The 19,571-nt window shown below is 42.9% G+C and overlaps 1 protein-coding gene across 3 annotated transcripts in view; it reads left to right on the forward strand.

Moving 5' to 3' along the window:
* The window catches only part of ZCCHC2 (zinc finger CCHC-type containing 2), a 60,997-nt gene that overhangs the window by 27,247 nt on the left and 14,179 nt on the right, over nt 1-19,571 (forward strand). For all 3 annotated transcript variants that reach the window (XR_009406019.1, XM_059409786.1, XM_059409785.1), the window contains exons 6-11: nt 8,540-8,634; nt 10,920-11,003; nt 12,668-12,725; nt 14,968-15,103; nt 16,173-16,237; nt 16,796-16,890. Coding sequence is in view for 2 of the 3 variants with exons in the window: in XM_059409786.1 (XP_059265769.1) it covers nt 8,540-8,634; nt 10,920-11,003; nt 12,668-12,725; nt 14,968-15,103; nt 16,173-16,237; nt 16,796-16,890 (533 nt within the window). In the remaining variant the exon portion in view is untranslated. The remainder of the gene's footprint in view (nt 1-8,539; nt 8,635-10,919; nt 11,004-12,667; nt 12,726-14,967; nt 15,104-16,172; nt 16,238-16,795; nt 16,891-19,571) is intronic.

The raw sequence follows: 19,571 nt of genomic DNA on the forward strand, positions 1-19,571 counted from the left end.
CACTCAGACTGCTGCCTCCAAGGTGACTCAGGAGGGAGCTTCTCCAGCTGTGACCCTGGGGGGCGGAAGGCTGTCTGGAGCATGAACCTGGCCTGCGGCCCAGGAGGAGATAGAGAGGAGGCCAGCTGGCAGGCTCTGGGGTGTGGAGAGCGGCGGAGTGTGCATCTTTAGGACATCTCCAGGAGGAAGTCCTCTTTCACCCTGTCCATGCTGGCGTCGGGGTCTGCTTTGTTCCCAGCCGGACGGTGCTGGCTACGAGGCCTTTACCTTTACCTTTACGTGCCTGAGACCCTATGGCTGACCAGTCATAGACCCCCAGTCCTATTGCATACTGTTCCCGTTGAGGGGGATAAAATACAGTAAAGTCTTACTTCGTATATTTGTATATAGACTGCTCCGTATAGAGTCACTCAGTTTGTTTCCGTAGCTTGAGGCTTTCTTAATAAATCTGACAGATGCTCAATATAGAACTTTTTTTTTTTTTTTTAAGATTTTATTTATTTATTTGATAGAGATCACAAGTAGTCAGAGAGGCACACAGAGAGAGAGAGAGAGGAAGGGAAGCAGGCTCCCCGCCGAGCAGAGAGCCTGATGCGGGGCTGGATCCCAGGACCCTGGGATTATGACCTGAGCCAAAGGCAGAGGCTTCAACCCACTGAGCCACCCAGGTGCCCCAATATAGAACATTTGGGAAATACAGAAAAGTAATGAAAAGATGACAGTTACTCAAATAACTATTACTGACATTTAAAATTTTCCTTTTAGTTTTTTGTTTTGCTTGTAATATTAGTGAGCTAAGTTTTATATCTATTTTCCTTCTCACAGTATAAGGATTTTCTGTTTAATTCTTCAAGATTATTTTGAATGGCTACAGAGTATGTCCCATCAGGCTGTGTAATCCTTTGACTCTTTCTTTGTTGGGAAGAAAGACAGTTTCATCCCCCCCCCCATACAGCTTTGACCATTTTTATGCATAAAAAACTTTCCAGATTTATGAGTTATTACTGAAGAGAGAGTGTAATTGATTTACTGAATTAAAGAATATGATCCTCTTTTAGGATCCCTGATAATACATATATTATTATTTTTCTTATGAAAATGTTACATAAACAGTATTTACTGTTAGTGTTTGAGTTTACTAGTTCATTAGAGCTTGGCTAGATTTGAGTATCATTTTAAAAAGTATTTCCTCATTTGGTAGGAGAATGTTTATCTCACTGGCTTAATGTTCACTTTCATTGTTAGCGAAATTCAGTATCTTTTTCTAAGTTTAGCCTTTTGTGTATTTTTTAAGATCATCTGTCCTTTACCATTTATCTTTGTAGGTCTTCGTGTTTTTAGACTTTTAACAACTTAACTTTAGTAGTATAATGTTTCTCAGTAATGATTTCTTAGATGAAGATTAAAATACTATATTAGGTCTATGTGTCTATGTTTCTGTGTTTCAGTTTATCTCTTCATGAATACAAAGTCATTCCCAGGCTGTTTGTTAAATGTTAGGTGCATCTCTGTAGCCATATGGGGAAAAAGTTAGGCTAGAACCATATGTCATTCCTTACATCAAAATTAACTCTAGATGGCTCAGATTTATTTTTTTTAAGATTTTATTTTATTTTTTTAAGGTTTTATTTATTTATTTGACAGAGATCACAAGTAGGCAGAGAGGCAGGCAGAGAGAAGCAGGCAGGGAGAGAGAAGCAGGCTCCCTGCTGAGCTGAGAGCCTGATGTAGGACTTGATCCCAGGACCCTGAGATCATGACCTGAGCAGAAGGCAGCAGCTTAACCCACTGAGCCACCCAGGTGCCCCTAAAGATTTTATTTATTTGACAGACAGAGATCACAAGTAGGCAGAGGGGCAGGCAGAGAGAGGGAGACCCAGGCTCCCTGCTGAGCAGAGAGCCCGATGCGGGGCTCAATCCCATGACCCTGGGATCATGACCTGAGCCTAAGGCAGAGGCTTTAACCCACTGAGCCACCCAGGTGCCCTAAATTTTAAATATTTTTAATTTAGTTTTTTTTTTTTTTTTAAACATAAATTTCTTTTGGGTGGGGAGGGGCAGAGGGAGAGAAATCTTTAGCAGGCCTGAGATCATGACCTGAGCCAAAGTCAAGTTGGATACTTAGCTAAGTGAGCCACCTTGGTACCCCTAAATTTAGTTTAGTTTGCTTTTATTTTTTAAAGATTTTATTTATTTATTTGACAGAGAGATCACAAGTAGGCAGAGAGACAGAGAGAGAGGGGAAAGCAGGCTCCCCGCCAAGCAGAGAGCCCGACCTAGGGCTTGATCATGACCCGAGCCAAGGGCAGAGGCTTAGCCCATTGAGCCACCCAGGTGCCCCCCTAAATTTAGTTTTAATTAAAGTATAGTCATCATACAACATTGTGTTAGTTTCAGGTATGTAACACAGCAGTCTGACAATTACGTATGTAATAGGATAACAGGACAACATGAGTGGTCCCCATCTGTCACTACACAAAGTTATAGTATCATTGACTATAGTCCCATGACTTACTTATTTTATAACTGGAAGTTTGTAATTTTATTTTTGTACCTCTTAATTTAATTTTATACCTCTTAATTTTGTACCTCTTAATTTAATTTTCGGTATTGGAGAATGTTTCTATTGTTTTGTTCATTTTTTAGATTCTACATATAAGTGAAATCATATGGTGTTTGTCTCTCTCTTTCTGGCTTATTTCGCTTAATGTAATACCCTCTAGGTCCATCTGTGTTGTCCCAAATGGCAAGATTTCATTTTTTTTTTAGTGGCTGAGTAGTATTCCATGGTGTGTACCACATTTTCTTCACTTGATCTTAGCCCGAAGCCAAGAATTGATCCATTCGCCTGTTGATGGGCACGTGGGTTGCTTTCGCGTCTTGGCTGTTGTGAGTAAGGCTGCGCTCAGTACAGCGGTGCGCATGGCTCTGCTGATTCGCGTTTTCCTGTTCTTTGCGTAAATATTCAGAGGTGGTATTCCTGGATTGTGCAGTACTTCTATTTTTAATACTTTGAGGCCCCTCCGTGCTGTTCTCATGGTGGCTGTACTGTTCACATCCCCAGCAGCAACGCACAAGATTCCCTTTTCTCCACATCCTCACTGACACTTGTTATTTCTTGTCTTTTTGATACTAGCTATTCTGACTGGCGTAGGCTGATGTTGTGGGATTTCTAGTAATTTATCATACAGGAGTAGTCCCACTGTCATGCAAAGATTGAGTGCTGTAACTTTTGACTAGAAAAGACTAGAAATAGCTAGATGTTGATGGAGACTTGGTTAACTCACAGGATGAGTCATTTTAATGTCATGGGACATTCATTGGAATGCTCTGTGGCCTTACTGCAGAAGAACAACAGAGAGCAGAAGGTGCCTTCCGGAGTGCTGGGGGAGAGCCAGGCAAGAACAATTACTAGAATGTCGCCATTTTAAAGGATATGTACGTGTTTGTGTGCAAAGAATATTTCTGAAAAACAGTAGTAAAGATGCGTGTGTCCAGGGAAGAAGAGGGGCTCTGGGAGTAGGAATGAGACCGGCTGTTCACTTGGTAGCTTCTGAATTTGGGCCATATATGTTCTTCACTTACTTCGAAAGGCTTGAAGCTATCCCTCTCTTGAAACACGATCAATTTACTTTTTGTGGGTGGGATAGTTTCTGTTATTTTTATTGTTTGTTTTGGATTTATTTTGTTTCACCAAGTGAGACCAGGATTGAAATCTATTTTTCTTTCCAAACAATGAATTGATTCTTTCCTATAGTACTGATTTCCCACGTTTCTAGGTAGATAACATGTTCCTGGATTTTTCCTCTCAACAATCTTATTTTTGTTCCAGGATCACTTTTTAATTATTAGAACCCTTAGAGTTTATTAGTAGCTGACCGATCTGGTTTTTGTGCTGCTGGTGCTGTTTCTGAAATACTCGTCCGTGTTCTCAGGCATCTGTTATTCAGCTTAGGTATTAGAACTTGATGCATATTACCTCTAGGAGATGCGCTAAGCGGTGGTTCAAGCCGTAGTAATCCCAGTGCCTGCGCTCTTCAGAGGGCTGTCCTTTTTAACAGTCCTCATCGAGTCCCTCCCTGTCCCGAACACATACGTCCTCAAGCCACTCAGAGCAAGGCCGGAGGCAGCAGCTCTTTCGGAGGACGCACCTTAAGGGACTAGAAAAGGGGCCCTAAGTGGAGTGAGGCGTCATTCAGTCACAGGGATGGTGCTGGGAGGCCTGGCACGGTGGGAGAGGTGGCCGGCAGGCGCTCGAGCTCCCCTGGTGTCAGGAGGGCACCTGCACGGGAGGTGGGAGGGAGCAGGAGTGGGAATAGATGCCTACGGGGTTGACCTGATGGAAGTATGTGTGAGGCGCAGGTGTCTTTCTGTTGGGGAACGGGGTTACAGTACAGGAAGGAAGACTGCCAGAATGCACCCTGGAGCATCTGATTGGCATCGAAGATAGGGACGCGACTTTGGGTATATATACGGAAATAAATACGGCTGTGTGCGTACACCTGTGTTCCCTGGCCTTGTTCTTTGAGAAGGTCTGGAAGCAGCCACAGCCAGTTGCCATGGGAATGCCTGGTGCCCAGAGCTTGACTTGTAGCCATTCCGCTCTGCACGGAACTAGGGCTCCTCGGAGGAAGAAGTGATCGTAGTGCTGGCGCAGGAGCAGTGCGAGGTGGGCCTTCTGGGCCAGACGGTGTGCCAGCGCTCCGGGAGTGGAGCGGCTCGGTCACGGGGCTCCAGACACCGGCTTGAAGGGGCTCCTATGGTCCTATCTGGAGCAAATCGAACATCAAAATAAATAAAACAGTAACATCGAATAGAGGAGAAAGCCACGAGTCCTTGTTGAAATAAATAATGAGTAGCTTGAATGAGGATATTTTATAGTATCAAAGTCCTTTCCCACACAGTAATGCTTATTATTCCTAAAAGGAGGAAGGGCGGCTTTAGAGTGGTGAAGCCCAACAGGTCCCTGTCTAATCCAGGACCGGGAACTTGGTGAGTGATAGGGCGTCAGTCAGAATCACCACACAATAGGCTGTAGCAAAAAAAAAAAAACAAAGCCTTAGTCCTCTAAGATTCCTGCTACGAATCTGGAATCTGGTCGTGAGGGCACATCAGACAAACCAAAGTTGTGACCATTCCATAAACCACAGGGGCTGTCCTCTTAAAACCATGAGAGCCACGGGAGGGCCGAGGAGCTCCCATGGTAGCTGGGTGCGGCATAGGACCTGAACTGGGTCTTGGTGGTAAAAAGGACACTTCAGAGTCAGTTGGAGAAACTTGAATGGGGCCTGAGGATTAGGTCTTAATTTATCATGAAGTGATAATGTCCCATTATTGATTGTGAGAGAATGTCTTTGTAGGAGATACCGATGTCTCGCCAGGGGTTAGGGTGTCCGAGATCAGCTGTTGATGGTTCAGAAAGGTATTTTTTACTGTATTTGCAACTTCTCTCTAAGTGTGAGGTTTTTTAAGAGGGGAAAAAATTTTTCCATAAGGAGCCACTTTTAGAAATTTGGTTCCTGGCTAAGATGGCAATTAAGAAGTATGTGTCTGACTCTTCTTATTAACAGCTTTTAGGGTTCTCCTCAGTGATGATCATGGAGGCGTGTGGGTGCGTGTGTTTTAAGATCATTTTTACTATAAAGGTGTTATTTGAGCTACTTGTGAAGAATGTAGAGGAAGGTGTGATGCTGAAAGTCCTGAATTGCCCTTTCTCCACATTTGGTCACTAGAAATAGCCTTCCTTACAAAAATTTTATGTAACTTTTCAGAAATTTTCTGTGCATATGCATACCCTTGTATTTATGTATTTGTGCATATTTACTGTGCAAATGAAATTATCCTATGCACACTTTCCTGCCACTTACTCTTTATTAAATATATTGGACATGGTAGTACATCCGTACATGTCAAAAGATTGCTGCCTTTTGCTTTGCCACATAATCTATTTTTATTGGTATCATAATGAGTGTACTTAATGACCGTTCTGATTCCAAGTATTCTGAGACTACAAACAGTATTACAGTGAATATCCATTTGGATGTGTTTATCTGTGAGAGAAATTTTTAGAATTGAACTTGTTTGGCCATAAGTTATGCATTTTTAAATATGTGATGATTCCAAGTTACTTCTGAAGATTCTAAGGAGGTAGCAGCCCTTGATACCCTGGAAGTCTTGCATTTGGATCTCTGTACCTCAGCAGATGTAAGATATTCTCCATCTCTCATCTTTGCCAATCTTAGAGAGGAAGACTGTATCTTTTTTTTTTTTTTTAAAGATTTTATTTATTTATTTGACGGAGAGATCACAAGTAGGCAGAGAGAGAGGAGGAAGCAGGCTCCCTGCTGAGCAGAGAGCCCGATGTGGGGCTCAATCCCAGGACCCTGAGTTCATGACCTGAGCCAAAGGCAGAGGCTTAACCTTCACTGAGCCACCCAGGCGCCCCGAACACTGTATCTTATTTTAGTCTGTGTTTGAGTCAGTAGTTAGTCTCTATGTGCACTTTCCTGTGAATGGCTTTTTCAGTCCTTTCCACTTTATATTGGTCTTACTGATTTATAAATTATTTGTTGAATTAAAGAAAGGAGCCCTGTTTGTTGTTATTTCTTGACCATGTGGGCAGTTTAAATTTTTCTGAGATAGGATTTATCAATCTTTTTCTCTGACGGTTTTAGGGTTTTGTATCCTGCTTGGAAAGACTGTACTCTTCAAAAACTATATTTTTAGACTACGCCCCCCCCCCCATATTTCCCTTAAAAAAAATCTTTGATTTGTGTGACTGGTTTGTGTTCCCCAAACCATTAATAGGATGTGAGAAGACCTCATTCTCAGTTTGTGAATTTGGGGTTAGTATGATTATCATTCATGTCACTTAAGAAAAGGAGCGATTGTAGAGGAAGGGGCAGTTATTGTACATGGGAAATAGAAAATGAGCTTATCGGAGCAGTAGAGATGGGGCTGGTACAGGACGTGGTGCGTGAGTTCAGTTCCAGACCACTGTAAATTAGGAAGAGAGAAATATGGCACTGAAATGTACCTTTGGGGTTGGGTGGTTTTTGTCCTTTCAAAATATAATCTCATTTTTCTTATTTAATATGTTAGTTTATAGCCAGTTTGGTTTTTATAGACAGGTATGATTACCATTTTGTGGTTCTGCATTCCTGAAATCTTGACTTTAGTGTGGATGCCAGTTTCCAGCCTGTGCCTTGATCTCAGGTGCGGCTTGTCTGCATGGCTCAGTGTTCGCAAGGTGGACCCGCACGGTGGACCCGCACTCGGTTCATGGATCAGTGGGTGGTATCTAGGCTGTCTCTTGGGATTCAAGCCTGAATTAAAGGTGTGTCTGTCTGTCTGTCGGTGGACAGGCTGGTGTGTAAATGTAACCAGTAACAGGTTTCGCCACTGCTGTTGGGTTTTAATCCCCAGCTGTAGGTAATGTGTTCAGACCTGCAAATTTAGATCAGCTCGTTGCTCGGTTTTCCTCCCATCTCTTCATTTCCCCTGTTTGTCTTCCAATTGAATATTTATTTCCACATTTGCATACCAAGAAGCAATTCTGCCTAATGTACAAGGTAATTTTGGTCCACAGGGTCATCTCTTGGTACAGTATCTAATGACTTTATAATTAATATGAATGACAGGTCAAACACCTTGGGGAGAAATTTAAGAATTTTAAATGGCATTTAACGTGTTCAGAAGTAATGGAAGGAGGTGTGTATGTTGAGCAGGGCAAGCAGTTTCGTGTGCTGTGTGTGTCATAACCTTGATGAGCTGGTAGTGTCATTCCGTAGGAGGGGAGGAAAGCTGAAAGGGTTAGTAACTGGCTCAGGGCAATTCAGCGTTTAAGTGGATGGGCTGGTGTTCCGATCCGTGAGGAAACTCTCCAGGAGACGGTCCTGTAACTGTGCCCCTTGTTGCTGGGTCCCTTTGCTGAGAAGACTTCCCGCTGAAGTCTTAATTACATTAATAAAATGTGAGGAAAGCTGGTTTTCAAAGATAACGGCTCAGACTCATGGTACGAAGCACAGCGGAAGGAATCATCAGTGAGTGCTGCCTTAGGACGCAGCCCTGTCCGTAACTGCCCGGACCTCCGCGTCCACAGGTGCAGGCGCCCGGCACCCCGGCGCCCTAGGCTCTTCGGTTCAGAGGGTGGGAAGTGCCTCGTGGGACAGGCAGGTGAGGAAACAGCACCTGGGAAGAAGCGAAGGGATTGCCGTTCTCACTCTGAGCAGAAAGGTGGCTGTTGGACCACTTGGGCAAAACATGGACATCATAATACGTATATATATTTTTTCTGCCAGAATTGCAACCGTACCACTAGATTACAGAAAATTAAAAATACACCTGTGTATTAGATTTTTGCAAATAGGTTTCTTTTGTCCACTTCCTCCTATGGGAAGTGCGTTAGAAAATAATATTCTTTTCCTTAGGAAAACGGTCTGTTTTTTATACGTGAAGTAAACGGCTGTGTGCTCTGGCCTGGGCGTCCAGGCCGAGGCCGGGCCGCACGGCGCTAACACCCTCTCCTCCTTGTGCGCAGGCAGCTATTTTCCACGTCCTCCCGAGCTTTCCTGCAGAGTCGGCGGGTGCACAGCTTCTTCCAGGCCGGACCGGCCGACCCCCTGCACAGCCTCAGTGAGTGCCTCCCCTCGCCTGTCCCCAAGCCGGCACCGGGGTCCCGCCGGGGCAGGGCGGCATTTGGTTGGGAACTTCTGTCATTGACCGTGACACTACATGAAAGCTGCTGTCCCAGATCTGCCCGACCCCCGGGCGGAGGCCAGCTCTGTCCCACCCGTGGGTCCCACTCCTGGGTCCTCCTGGGCTCGTCACCCTGGCGTGGGGGTCGTGGAGCTGCCATGCTGAGCGCCTGGTGTAGACCCTCTCAGCGTCTGCCTTTCCTCCTGGGTCCCCTGTTCCCATAATGACCTCCTCAGCCTCCGAGGCTGGAAACCCGGGCCTCACCCTCTTCTCCTTTCCTCTCTGCTCGGTCACTGGCGGGCCAGGGCGCAAGGGACGGAGCAGGTCTTCCTGTCTGCCCCTCCTCCCTGGCCTGGTGTCGGCCGTGAAGCCTTCCTTTCCTGCACGCCCTGCGCAAAGCCTCGCCCCTCTTGGGTTCTAGCTTCTCACTTCACTTTAACCTGTCCCAGGATTACAGCAGGGATCAGTGGCTTAATCCCCTTCTCACAACTTTAGAAGTTTGCTTTGAAATTGGAGCGGGGCCATGAGCCTCCTTGTACCTTACTTGCTAGTCTCTCTGGCTTGGTGTCCACCCAGTACACCTGCCATTTCCTGTCCCGGTATCTTGGCTCGTTCTGCACCTAAACTTTTAAATGTCCTTCCTTTTGGCACAGCCTGTTAAAATCACACCCGTCTTAGACGAGATCGGGCGCGTTCAGGGTGGTATGGCCGTAGACTCACACCCGTCTTAGGACCCAACTGAAATACCGCCTCCTGAAGATTTCCCCATTTTTTTTCCTTCTATTCCTGTGGGTTGGTGTTGGCCCTGATGTCTCATCCTTCATCACAGTTGGCCCCGTGTGTCATTTCATGTCATCTTTCTCAACTGCCTGTTTAAACAAATATTTTGCCAGGAACGTGGACATGTGCTTTAGGAGAAAGTGCTGACTTCCAGCACAGCCGCTCTGGCAAGTGGCTCTTCACTTTTTTTAATCTTTTCTTCTGCTTTCAACGAAGTCATATTTTCTTGTAACCAAAGGGGAAAGAAAATGCATATTTCATCATTTTGAGGTGGAAGAAAAAGAGGTTATAAAAAGTAAGACGATTGGATATTATAACCCGGGCTAACTTGTCACAGTTTCTCTCATGAGGCACTTGTGCCTTAAATATTTTAAACAAGTAGCAAGTAGAATGAATGACTTTCAATGACAAGTTAATAAGACAAGATGAACGACCCTGTGGTTAAATTTATGTCTGAATGGTGGCAGTAGCTGTACTTTTTTTTTAAAGGAAAATCCTAGTCATCATAGCACTATCTAGATTTAACAGTCGGTGCTTCTGCTTGGACTGAGTGTAAGTATTTTTAAGGAATACTCACTAACTAGCGTCTATTTAATTTTAAAAAAAGCATTGAAACATGCAGTTAAACTTCACATTCAGATTTTTAGCAGGCTGCCTGGGAAAACTGACCCAAGTGAGTAGTGCTTAGTTAAATAATAAAAAACTCATCATGAGAGCTTTACAGTATTTAAAGTATGCGAGCAGCGCTAAAGGTATCAGATTGCTGCGAAATGAAAATGTATTAAACATACATGTTTTGGGATTGTGGAAAATCTCATCAGGATGACCCCATTGTTTCACCAAAGAATACATTGTTGTCAAAGTTCATTGGCACTTCTTTTGAAAAGAATGACTGCTCTACCCTTTTTCTCCCTAGGATAGAGTGTAGTGTTCTATATTCCGACGATTGAGAAAACAAAATTGTTAAACTCCTAAGTGACTTCAGTTTTAAGCTCTGGAATCGTACTGGTCTGTATCGTAATGGAGAAGGCTTCTGGGGCTTTGAGAATGTGTTGGGTGGCCAGCCCATGTTGGCCTCTGAATCACTTGTCCCTGCTCTGTGATAGAAGAATAGAAAGTGACAGCAGACGGAGTCTGGGGAGCAGTGTGACATGGCCACACAGGATCGTGTTTTATAAAAGTAGTAGTTTACAGCACACGAGAGGTTTGCAGTCCTTAGCCCCCAGTGACTTTGGGAAGCACTTACTTGTGCTGCTTCTCACCTGGCACCTGAGCCTGTTTTTATGCTGTCACTTGGGTTTCTTAAAGGACCCAGCTAGCAGAAATGTTCCCTTTAGCACTAACTGTCCATTCTCCCCCTTTTGGGAGAAAAGGAATCCTTCTGTGTGTTTTCTTTTGTTATAGTCTTCCTAAAGATTAATGATACTGAATACTTCCTGCAGATAACTTACAGTCCTCTCTGAAGACTTCTAAAATCTTAGAACACTTAAAGGAAGACAGTTCGGAAGCTTCAAGTCAAGAAGAAGGTAAGTGTGGATTCATTGGAATCAATCATTCTGCCTGATACGGGCACAGGGAGAGGCAAATGGACCAGTAGAACAGTTTAAGGAGCCAAGAAACAGACATCTGGGAACTCGGAATGTGACAGGTGGCATTATAAATAAGTGAGGAAAAAAATAGACTAGTCAATAAGTGATGTTGGCTGGCTTTCCGGTTGAAAGAAATATTATCTCATTAGATGTATACTTATGTCAAGCCCAGAAACTGCAAGTGAATAACAAAATATATGTAACATCAACTTAATGTAATGTGTAAATTATAAAACTGAACTTTTAAATGTTAATCATCTGGGACAAGAAGGCTTTCTTGACAAAGCAGAGCATGACTGTAGCAGAGATCTTTCTCATCTAAAATAACTGAACATGTGACCCCAAAACCAGACAATTTGAAGACATTCAGAGGATATTCACAGTTGGAGAAAGACTCTATCCAGACACTACAAATACTCTTTCAAAAAATCAATGAGAACATCAATCTGGAAATATGGGGCAAAAGATAAAAAGCTTATGGAAGAAATTCGAATGTCTATTAAACAGTGTTTAGCCCCACAAGCAGCCTGAAAAATGCACACTGTAAAAACAGTGAGGTATCTTTTCATGCTCATCAGATCAGCAAAGCTTTTTCGAGTGACATTACGAGGGGTATGAAGTAATGGGAACTCTGATCCGCCGCAGATGGGACATAAATTGGTACAACTCATTTGGACAGGAACTTAACACTATGCAGTGAGGTTGGAAGTAATTAATTTTATGCTACTGCCCAGTGGTTCTGCTGCTGTGAAAATTGTTGTCCATGTGCCCAGGGGACATGAAGTCTTCACAGCAGCCTTGCGTGTAATAGCAAATACCTGGGTCTGAGCAGGTCAGGGGCTGTAAGGCTTAATAAACACACGCACTGGAATGTTCCAGCTAGCTCACCCTTGGGGTGGGGGGCGCGTTGGAAGGAATGGAGGAGGCCTTTAGTTGTTTCTGTGATATATTTTTGTTACAACATGGAGGTTAGGGATGCTGACCCCCATGCAGTTGAAGATCTGGGCAGAACTTTTGACTCCCCCACAGCTGAGCTTACAGGAAGCCTTACCGAAAGTGTTTAACACATAGTTTGTATTGTAGGTGTACTGTCTACTGTGTTCTTATAATAGAGTAGGCTAGCAAGAAGAAAATGTTCAGACAATCATATGGAAGAGCAAATAGGTTTCTAGTACTATACTTACCCAGGAGTCAGTTGAATAGACCGGGGGGCTGGGAACGTGGGCGTTTCTTATATTAAGAGATAAGTATTTTTTGAATGTTTGAGACGCTTCATTTTTTTAACAGTTAAAATAAAAGTCTGAAACGGAAGGTCGCCGTTTCATAGTGGCACGTCACAGCAAACTTCCATAGTTTCAGACAAAACCAGTTTGCTCTTAGGTGGCCAGGACCGCATTTGAGAGGATATTTGAGGAAATTCAGTAGTTCAGTATAGTATGTCTTTTAAAACTGCCTCTTTAAGGAATTTTCTGTGGAAAATGCTCAGGAGTGTTCTGCACCGTCTGTCAACACTGTTACAGTCCCATAAATGAGTTGCATCATCTTTTTGGATTTTTGCAGAAGCATTTGGCATAATGAGCTGTTTTTTTCCTCTGCTCTAGACGTGTTACAGCACACCATAATCCACAAGAAACACCCCGGGAAAAGTCCCCTCGTGAAGTATGTATCTAATTTCTAAAACGTAAATGTCTTTGTGCATTTTTAATTAACTGGGTCACTTTTACTTGAATTACCGACACATTTGGCTGTAGGTCTGCCATTCTACTGTTTGCTTGTTATGTGTCCCACCTTTTCTGTGTTGCCTTCTTTTTCTCTCCTTTCTGCTGTAGGGTGGCTTTTATTCTGTTTTTCTCTTGTCTTGACCTTGATTATTCTATCCCGTTCTCAGTTCTTCTGGGGGTTACTTGAGAGATAGCATTCTGCGTCTGTAACTTACCCGGGCCCGGTGTGAACTGTGCTGGCACCGTTTACCCCGGAGGACCTTTAATCACTGTCACTTCCCTTTCCTTCTTCCCCATATAAACTGTAAATGTCACGTATTGTTATTCCTGTATTTTAGAGCTTGCGAAACTCTTTTTCACTCGTGGGTCAGAATTCCAGGGTCCTTTATTCTGGCCTGCGGGTCTTAGCATCGTCTGAGATTTCCTTCTTGCTGCAGAACACCGGAGTATTTCCTGCATCCTGTCTGCCAGTGATGCGTTCACTTTGTTTTTACTTGGAAAAAGTGTTTATTTGGTCTGTATTTTTACTGGATATAAGATCTTAGGTTGGCGGTTACTTTCTGTGAGCACTTTTAAACTCAGTTTTACTGTCTTGCAGTCGAACGCCTTTGGTCCCTCACGTGGTGTCCCCTCAGCCCAGCTCTGGCTCCCCCCGTTGTCTCCCGTCCTGCCCAAGCCTTAAGACTGGCCACCTTCCCCCTTGGGGCATTTGCTGAGTCTGGGGACCGAGTTGTTTGAGAAACTGGCACAGTCCAGAAATGCAAGTTAATTTGTCCCTGGGGCTCAGCACTCAGCTGACTTCAGAGCTCAGCTTCCGATCCTTTGGTTAGATAATTCTGGGAGGTCTCAGCTGCTTTGAACCTCTGCTGCTTCTGTTGGCAGCCTCAGTAACAGACCCTCACGTTGGTTTTTCCTCCTTATCCGTGTACTCATCGTTCCTGCTTCCTGGGGTCACCTCCCCTGTCAACCATGCCATGCCAGGTCTGCTTTTCTTTTAATTTTTTTTTTTTTAATTTTATTTATTTGACAGAGAGAGAGAGAGAGAGCGATCACAAGCAGGCAGAGAGAGAGAGAGAGGAGGAAGCAGGCTCCCTGCTGAGCAGAGAGCCCAATCTGGGCCTCGATCCCAGGACCCTGGGATCATGACCTGAGCCGAAGACAGAGGCTTAACCCACTGAGCCACCCAGGCGCCCCCCAGGTCCTGCTTTTCTAGGGACGCTAAAGGATAGCCGGCCCTCATCGCTTCAGTCTTCTTGTTATTCTGTGGAAGTTGGTGCACTTTTCAAACTCTGCTTGCTTTTTAAGATTTTCTCATTGTCTGGTTTTTAGCACTTCCCCTAGGACATGTTTGTAACTGTCTTTGACTGAATTCCACTTCTCAAGTCTGAATCCTGATACCTTTTAGGGTTAGAGAAGTCTAAGCCATGCTCTCTTCAGATACTGCTTCTGCCTGATTCTCTTGTTCTCTTTTCTGAGACCTGGATGACTCTGGATGATAGACTTCTCACCGTGCCCCGCGCGTCTTGTCCCCTTCTCCGTGTGCTCTGTGTTTTCTTCCTCTCACGGCTCCGGCCTAGTTTCTTCTGACCAGAGTTCCTCCTCGCAGACTCTGTTAGTCTCTTTCCATCCATTGAGTTCTTACTTTCAGTTCCTTCTACAATTCCAGAGTTGAAATTTGGTTCTTTTTTATATTTTCCAAGATTCTTCCAAAAGGTCTCATCGTCCTGTAGTCAGTGACCTCTGAAGCACTGTTATTTTAAAGGCCCTGCTCAGTACCTCCCTTTCCTGGATTCTTTGAGTCTGTTTCTGTTACGTTTCTTTTAGTTTTCAGTCATGTCCTCCTGTCCTTTTAACATGCCTTAGACATATGCAACTCTCAGTGATCCTCACCCTTTGGGGCTACGCTCCCCTGTGGGTGGTACAGGACAACCATAGCAGAGAGTCTGAAGACCACGTGCATTTGTTACTAATTTACTTAGAGAAAGGGATTAACTCTTAGATAGCTGTGTGATAGTCTTTTAATATAAACTATATTCCCCCGCCCCGAGAGGTCACTAGGCATTATGTAAAAAAATAATATACTGAAGACAGAAAGAGTCACCAGAGCTTCTTCGTGCTGTGACGTAGTAGGTTCCATTATTGAGGGTAAATTTTCATACTTCTGTGAACTTTTCTGATAGCACTATTGGTACAAGTTGTTCTCCATTGGATGGGCTCACCATGCAATATTCCGAACAGAATGGAATCGTGGATTGGAGGAAGCAGAGCTGTACCACCATTCCGCACCCGGAGCACTGTGTGGCCTTAGCTGATCAGGTATTGGAGGGTTTTGTTTCTGTCCTTGCACATCGCTGCTCTAGACGAGTCGAGTCTTCTGTGCATTATTATCTCGGAGAGTGGAGTGTCGGGCGTTGAATGTAAATGTCGGATTACATGTAAATGTAACTGGAATATAAAGTCTGAACTCTTCTGAGGTCTGAAGGAATACCGTGAGATTGCCTTTATTGCTCAGAAATTTAGTACATTTTGATACAAACGCTGTCATGTTTATTCTGACTAGGGATACATTAAACGGTTTTGCCAACAAATTTTTTTTGCTTTTGAAGCAATTAGTCACATGTCAATCACCATCTTCCTGCTGGTGACATGAATTTGGAAACAGACCTTCCCTCGCAAATTGTTGGGGCACTTCCCCTGAGTCTTGACTGTCTTTAGGAAATGCCTGCTTTCTTAGGAGCTGGTGGAGGGAGAGTGCAGAATGCTGTACATGTGTCCGTGAGGTGGGGTCGCGCTGAAGGCAGTGGGGAGCTTACTCTGCAGATTGGGGGAGAACCACGTTCTTTCCAGAAAATAGATGGGTTAACCTGGTTTTTATTTCTGGCCAATGCTCAGATCCAAATGTAGTAACCTTTACTGGAATGCGTTTTTACAAACTAAAGCATTGAAGCATATTTTGAGAAATTGCATGTTACCTTAGTCCTACTTAATGGCCATTTTTGGAGTACATTTGATTATACCTTTTCTCTCACTACTTCAGTGCCTACATCTTCTTAAAGTTGACAAAACCGTTTGGAAGTTTTAACAACGTGGACTTTAAGAGAATACTGTTGAAGGTATAGCAACTACCAGTTTCTTGACTGTGTGTTATTTTGTGGTCAGAGGGAAGAATACAGGTCCATTTTAAAAGCAAAATACAAAGTAGGTATTTTTCTTAGATTAATAATAAGTATTTATCAGAGAATGCACAGATTTTAGTGCTTCAGGTAGGTATCTTTAGGAAGTAGGTTAGAAATCAGAATTTATTAGAATGTTTGATCTCAGAAGGATAACTCCACACTGTGGTTTATTGTTAGTCTGTTTGATTTCTTTTTATTCTTTCCATTAGCATTCAACTGAGAAACGAGGCTTATCGTCAATAAATAAGAAGAAAGGAAAGCCACAAATAGAAAAGTAGGTTCAATGTAACGTTTCCAGTAATAGAAATTGGTAAGAAAGGCAACATGGGGGGGCCTGTTTAGTTGACATCATACAGATGGTATTTTTCGACTAGTTTTCCTCCTATTTTTACTGCAGGGCTTAATTTTTTTTTAAATTCAAAGTTATCAACAAGTGCAAATGATTGAAATAAAGCTATTGCCAAATCTGCTCAGTTTGGAGAGGTTCAGAATTCTCAGATTAAAGGTGAATCTTGCATTTAGATTATAGCTTACTAAAATTTTTTTATTATAAAAAAATTGAGGGGAACTTTATTTTATTTATTTAAAAGTTTTATTTATTTATATGTCAGAAACAGAGAGCGCAAGCCCCGGGGGTGGGGGTAGTGACAGGCAGAGGGAGAAGCAGGCTCCCCACTGAGCAGAGAGCCCAAATCAGGGCTGATCCCAGGACCTTGGGATCATGACCTGAGCCACGCAGGAGTCCCCGAGGGGCATTTTAGTAATACTACTTAACTGTGTTCTCTAGAGAAGCTTATAAAAAATGTCACTAACGTGTATACTTTGGGTTTAGGGAGAAAATGAAGAAAACTGACAACAGATTGAATAGTAGAATAAATGGTATTAGACTCTCTACTTCTCAACATGCCCATGGTGGTTCTGTGAAAGGTAAGGAAGTTTTTCTGTTAAATACCCATCACCTAAATGTATTTAGCATGATACCCATTATAATAGGTATTGGAGTGTTGTGTCAAATCTTGATACTCTACTTCACACTGATTGGAATTCGCACTGATGCAGACAGCGTTAATTGAGGACGTAGGATTCAGCAATGGGGGTAAATGTTTCCTTTGCCACAGTTCTACTTACCACCTCCTCCTTCCTCTGGTAGCAACCGGCCCCTCACTTGTCTGCTTCTCAAGCCAGTCACTGCTGGAAGATCTTTTCTACCCTCGTGGAAACCTGTCCTTGTTTTTGTGTAAAGTCATTTTTTGGTTTCTTGTTGACATTTTCCTGTTCTACTGGCCACCCTTCATGGGGTTTTATGGAGCTTTAGGGGAATGCAGATACTCGGATTTTTATTGTGCTAGATTTGTCTACTTTCCATTTACCCACTTTTATTTTAAGGTTTCTTCACTTTTTTTGCTTTTGTATTCATTTGAGAAATATCCTTTCTGCTGGCTCAATGATAACTTTTCAAGGTCATGTTTACTATCAATAGGAAAGATAAAAGAGAATAAAGGGCCATAAACTGGTAGGAGAATGTTTTTTGTTCATGCGTGTACCTAACGCATTTGTTGAGTGGACTGACTCACAAGTTAAGGGTTTTTTAGATGTAAATTTTATTCAAATAATAGCACGCTCAGTTGTGATACAACACGAATAACCAGAATATGTATTTTTAATGGAGTTTGCTTTTAAGCCAGCTATTTATTCAGAGAGACTGAAAGTTGATACAGGAAATAGAGTTACGTTTTGATCCTAAAATCATCTGGCCAACTCATTGAATTAGCCAACTAAACTGTCTTCGGGGGGAAAATGACACGGGAAAAAACCCCACGTTGTTGATGAGTTTATTGTAACACTTAGCTATCTTTGAGGTTTCCTGTGGTAGTGGCAGCTAAGAGGAGGAGGAAGAGCTAACATAAGAACGACGAAAGGTCTCTGTCGGTGGGTGGTTGGAAATGACTTCCGGCACATCTCCCTGTCTCTGGTTTTCCTCCCTCCAGCTCATTTTCTGCACCGCCCACATGTTTGTCTCCTAGATCACTTACCACGTTGGGTCATTTCCCAGTCGAAATTTGTGCCACCCTCAGAACATTGCTCTGTTCCTTGTCTCTCACGTAATGTGGGAACTGCTGCACCCCAAAGAAGCACACCACTCTTCCCTGCTCATTAGCTTCCTCTTTGCAGAGAAGTTCTGTGGACTTTGATCTCAGCCCAGTGTAGGTTTGACTGTTGTACTCCACTAGTTTTGTGAACGTGTGGCCTCTCCGAAGCCTTATTTTTCTCATTTGTAAAACAGGAGTAAGAACCTCTTTCCCTGGATTGTAAGAATTAAATATGGCTGCACGTGAAAAGCATTTCGCCACTGCTGAGCCCTTCGGTGCCCAGTAATTTAGTTCCTTTTCCCTATTCGAAGGTAATTAAGAACTTCTAAATAACATCCCAGCCTCCCAATTCCTTGGGCTCTTTATTTTCCAGTATTCTGAAAATATAACATCAGGATTTCTTTTTTAATTAAGATTAACCTTATTCTGTGTTACATACACTGTATGTAAAATCTCTAAATTTGCACTAATGTCAAATGTAGCTTGAATGTTTGCCGACTCCAATTAAAAAAAAAAACAAAACACAGAACCCTCTATTTATTAATGTCCCTTTGAAACATTAGGGTATAAAGAAGGAATTACCTTTAAGCATTCGGTAAACTCAAAATATATTTAAGATTTTTTTCTTTATGGAAAAATCCTGCATGTCTTAAAGTGTAGAAACTGTATTTGAGTTGAAAATACCAGATCCTCTGATGGGGAGGTTGTCTGCATCTTTAAATAACCAAGAGGAGTATTACTCATTTTTTATCTTAAAATTTAACTTCCATCTTGAGTAATAATACATTTATATAGTTCAATATTCTAAAGATACAAAAGGGAGCAAAAGAAGTTCCTTACTGCCTCCCTTCGTGTTGTGTCCTCCCCAAAAAGCAGGCATCCTATTTGTCATCTGTATTCTTTGCGGTATATTTGCTTTTAAAACATCTGTCCACTAAAAGGCTGCTTGCTTTACTTCATCTGCGCTGTTAAGAACTTTGTCCCACTGTATCACCTGTGTTTCTTCCACCCCGTTCTTCCGTTGTGGGTTGTGGCACCCGGAAGTTTGGAGGGGCTGTGAGATAGGTGACCTCTCAGTAGTTCTTTCAAGACATGTCAGAGACTTAAATATCTCCAGCTTCCTCTCATATGGTTCTGTCATCTGACAGACCTACATACTTCATAGGTCCACCCGAACTTCTGTTGGTTCAAACATACTAATAACCTGGATTTTTACTGTTAGACTAGAATAGGACAAGTTTTGAGGTTTTGTCTTCTTAGTAGCATGCATAACCTTTTACCCTTTGAGAGAGAACAAATAAAAAATATGCTTCTGTTCGAAAGTTCGGACAGTGGGTGGACTGTCCTTTGGCATAATTGTTTCAGCCTCCCCGTCCACGCCTCCTGACTCCAGAGGATCACGTAATTCCTGATGAGAAAAGTTCAAGACTCTGTGCCTTCTGGATCCTCGAAGAGAGGATTATGTTTAGTATAGATTAATGTGTATAGCTCCTGAAAAACTGCAAATGATTATGTTTG

The sequence above is a fragment of the Mustela nigripes genome, chromosome 8, assembly GCF_022355385.1.
Source record: "Mustela nigripes isolate SB6536 chromosome 8, MUSNIG.SB6536, whole genome shotgun sequence".
Lineage (NCBI taxonomy): Eukaryota > Metazoa > Chordata > Mammalia > Carnivora > Mustelidae > Mustela > Mustela nigripes.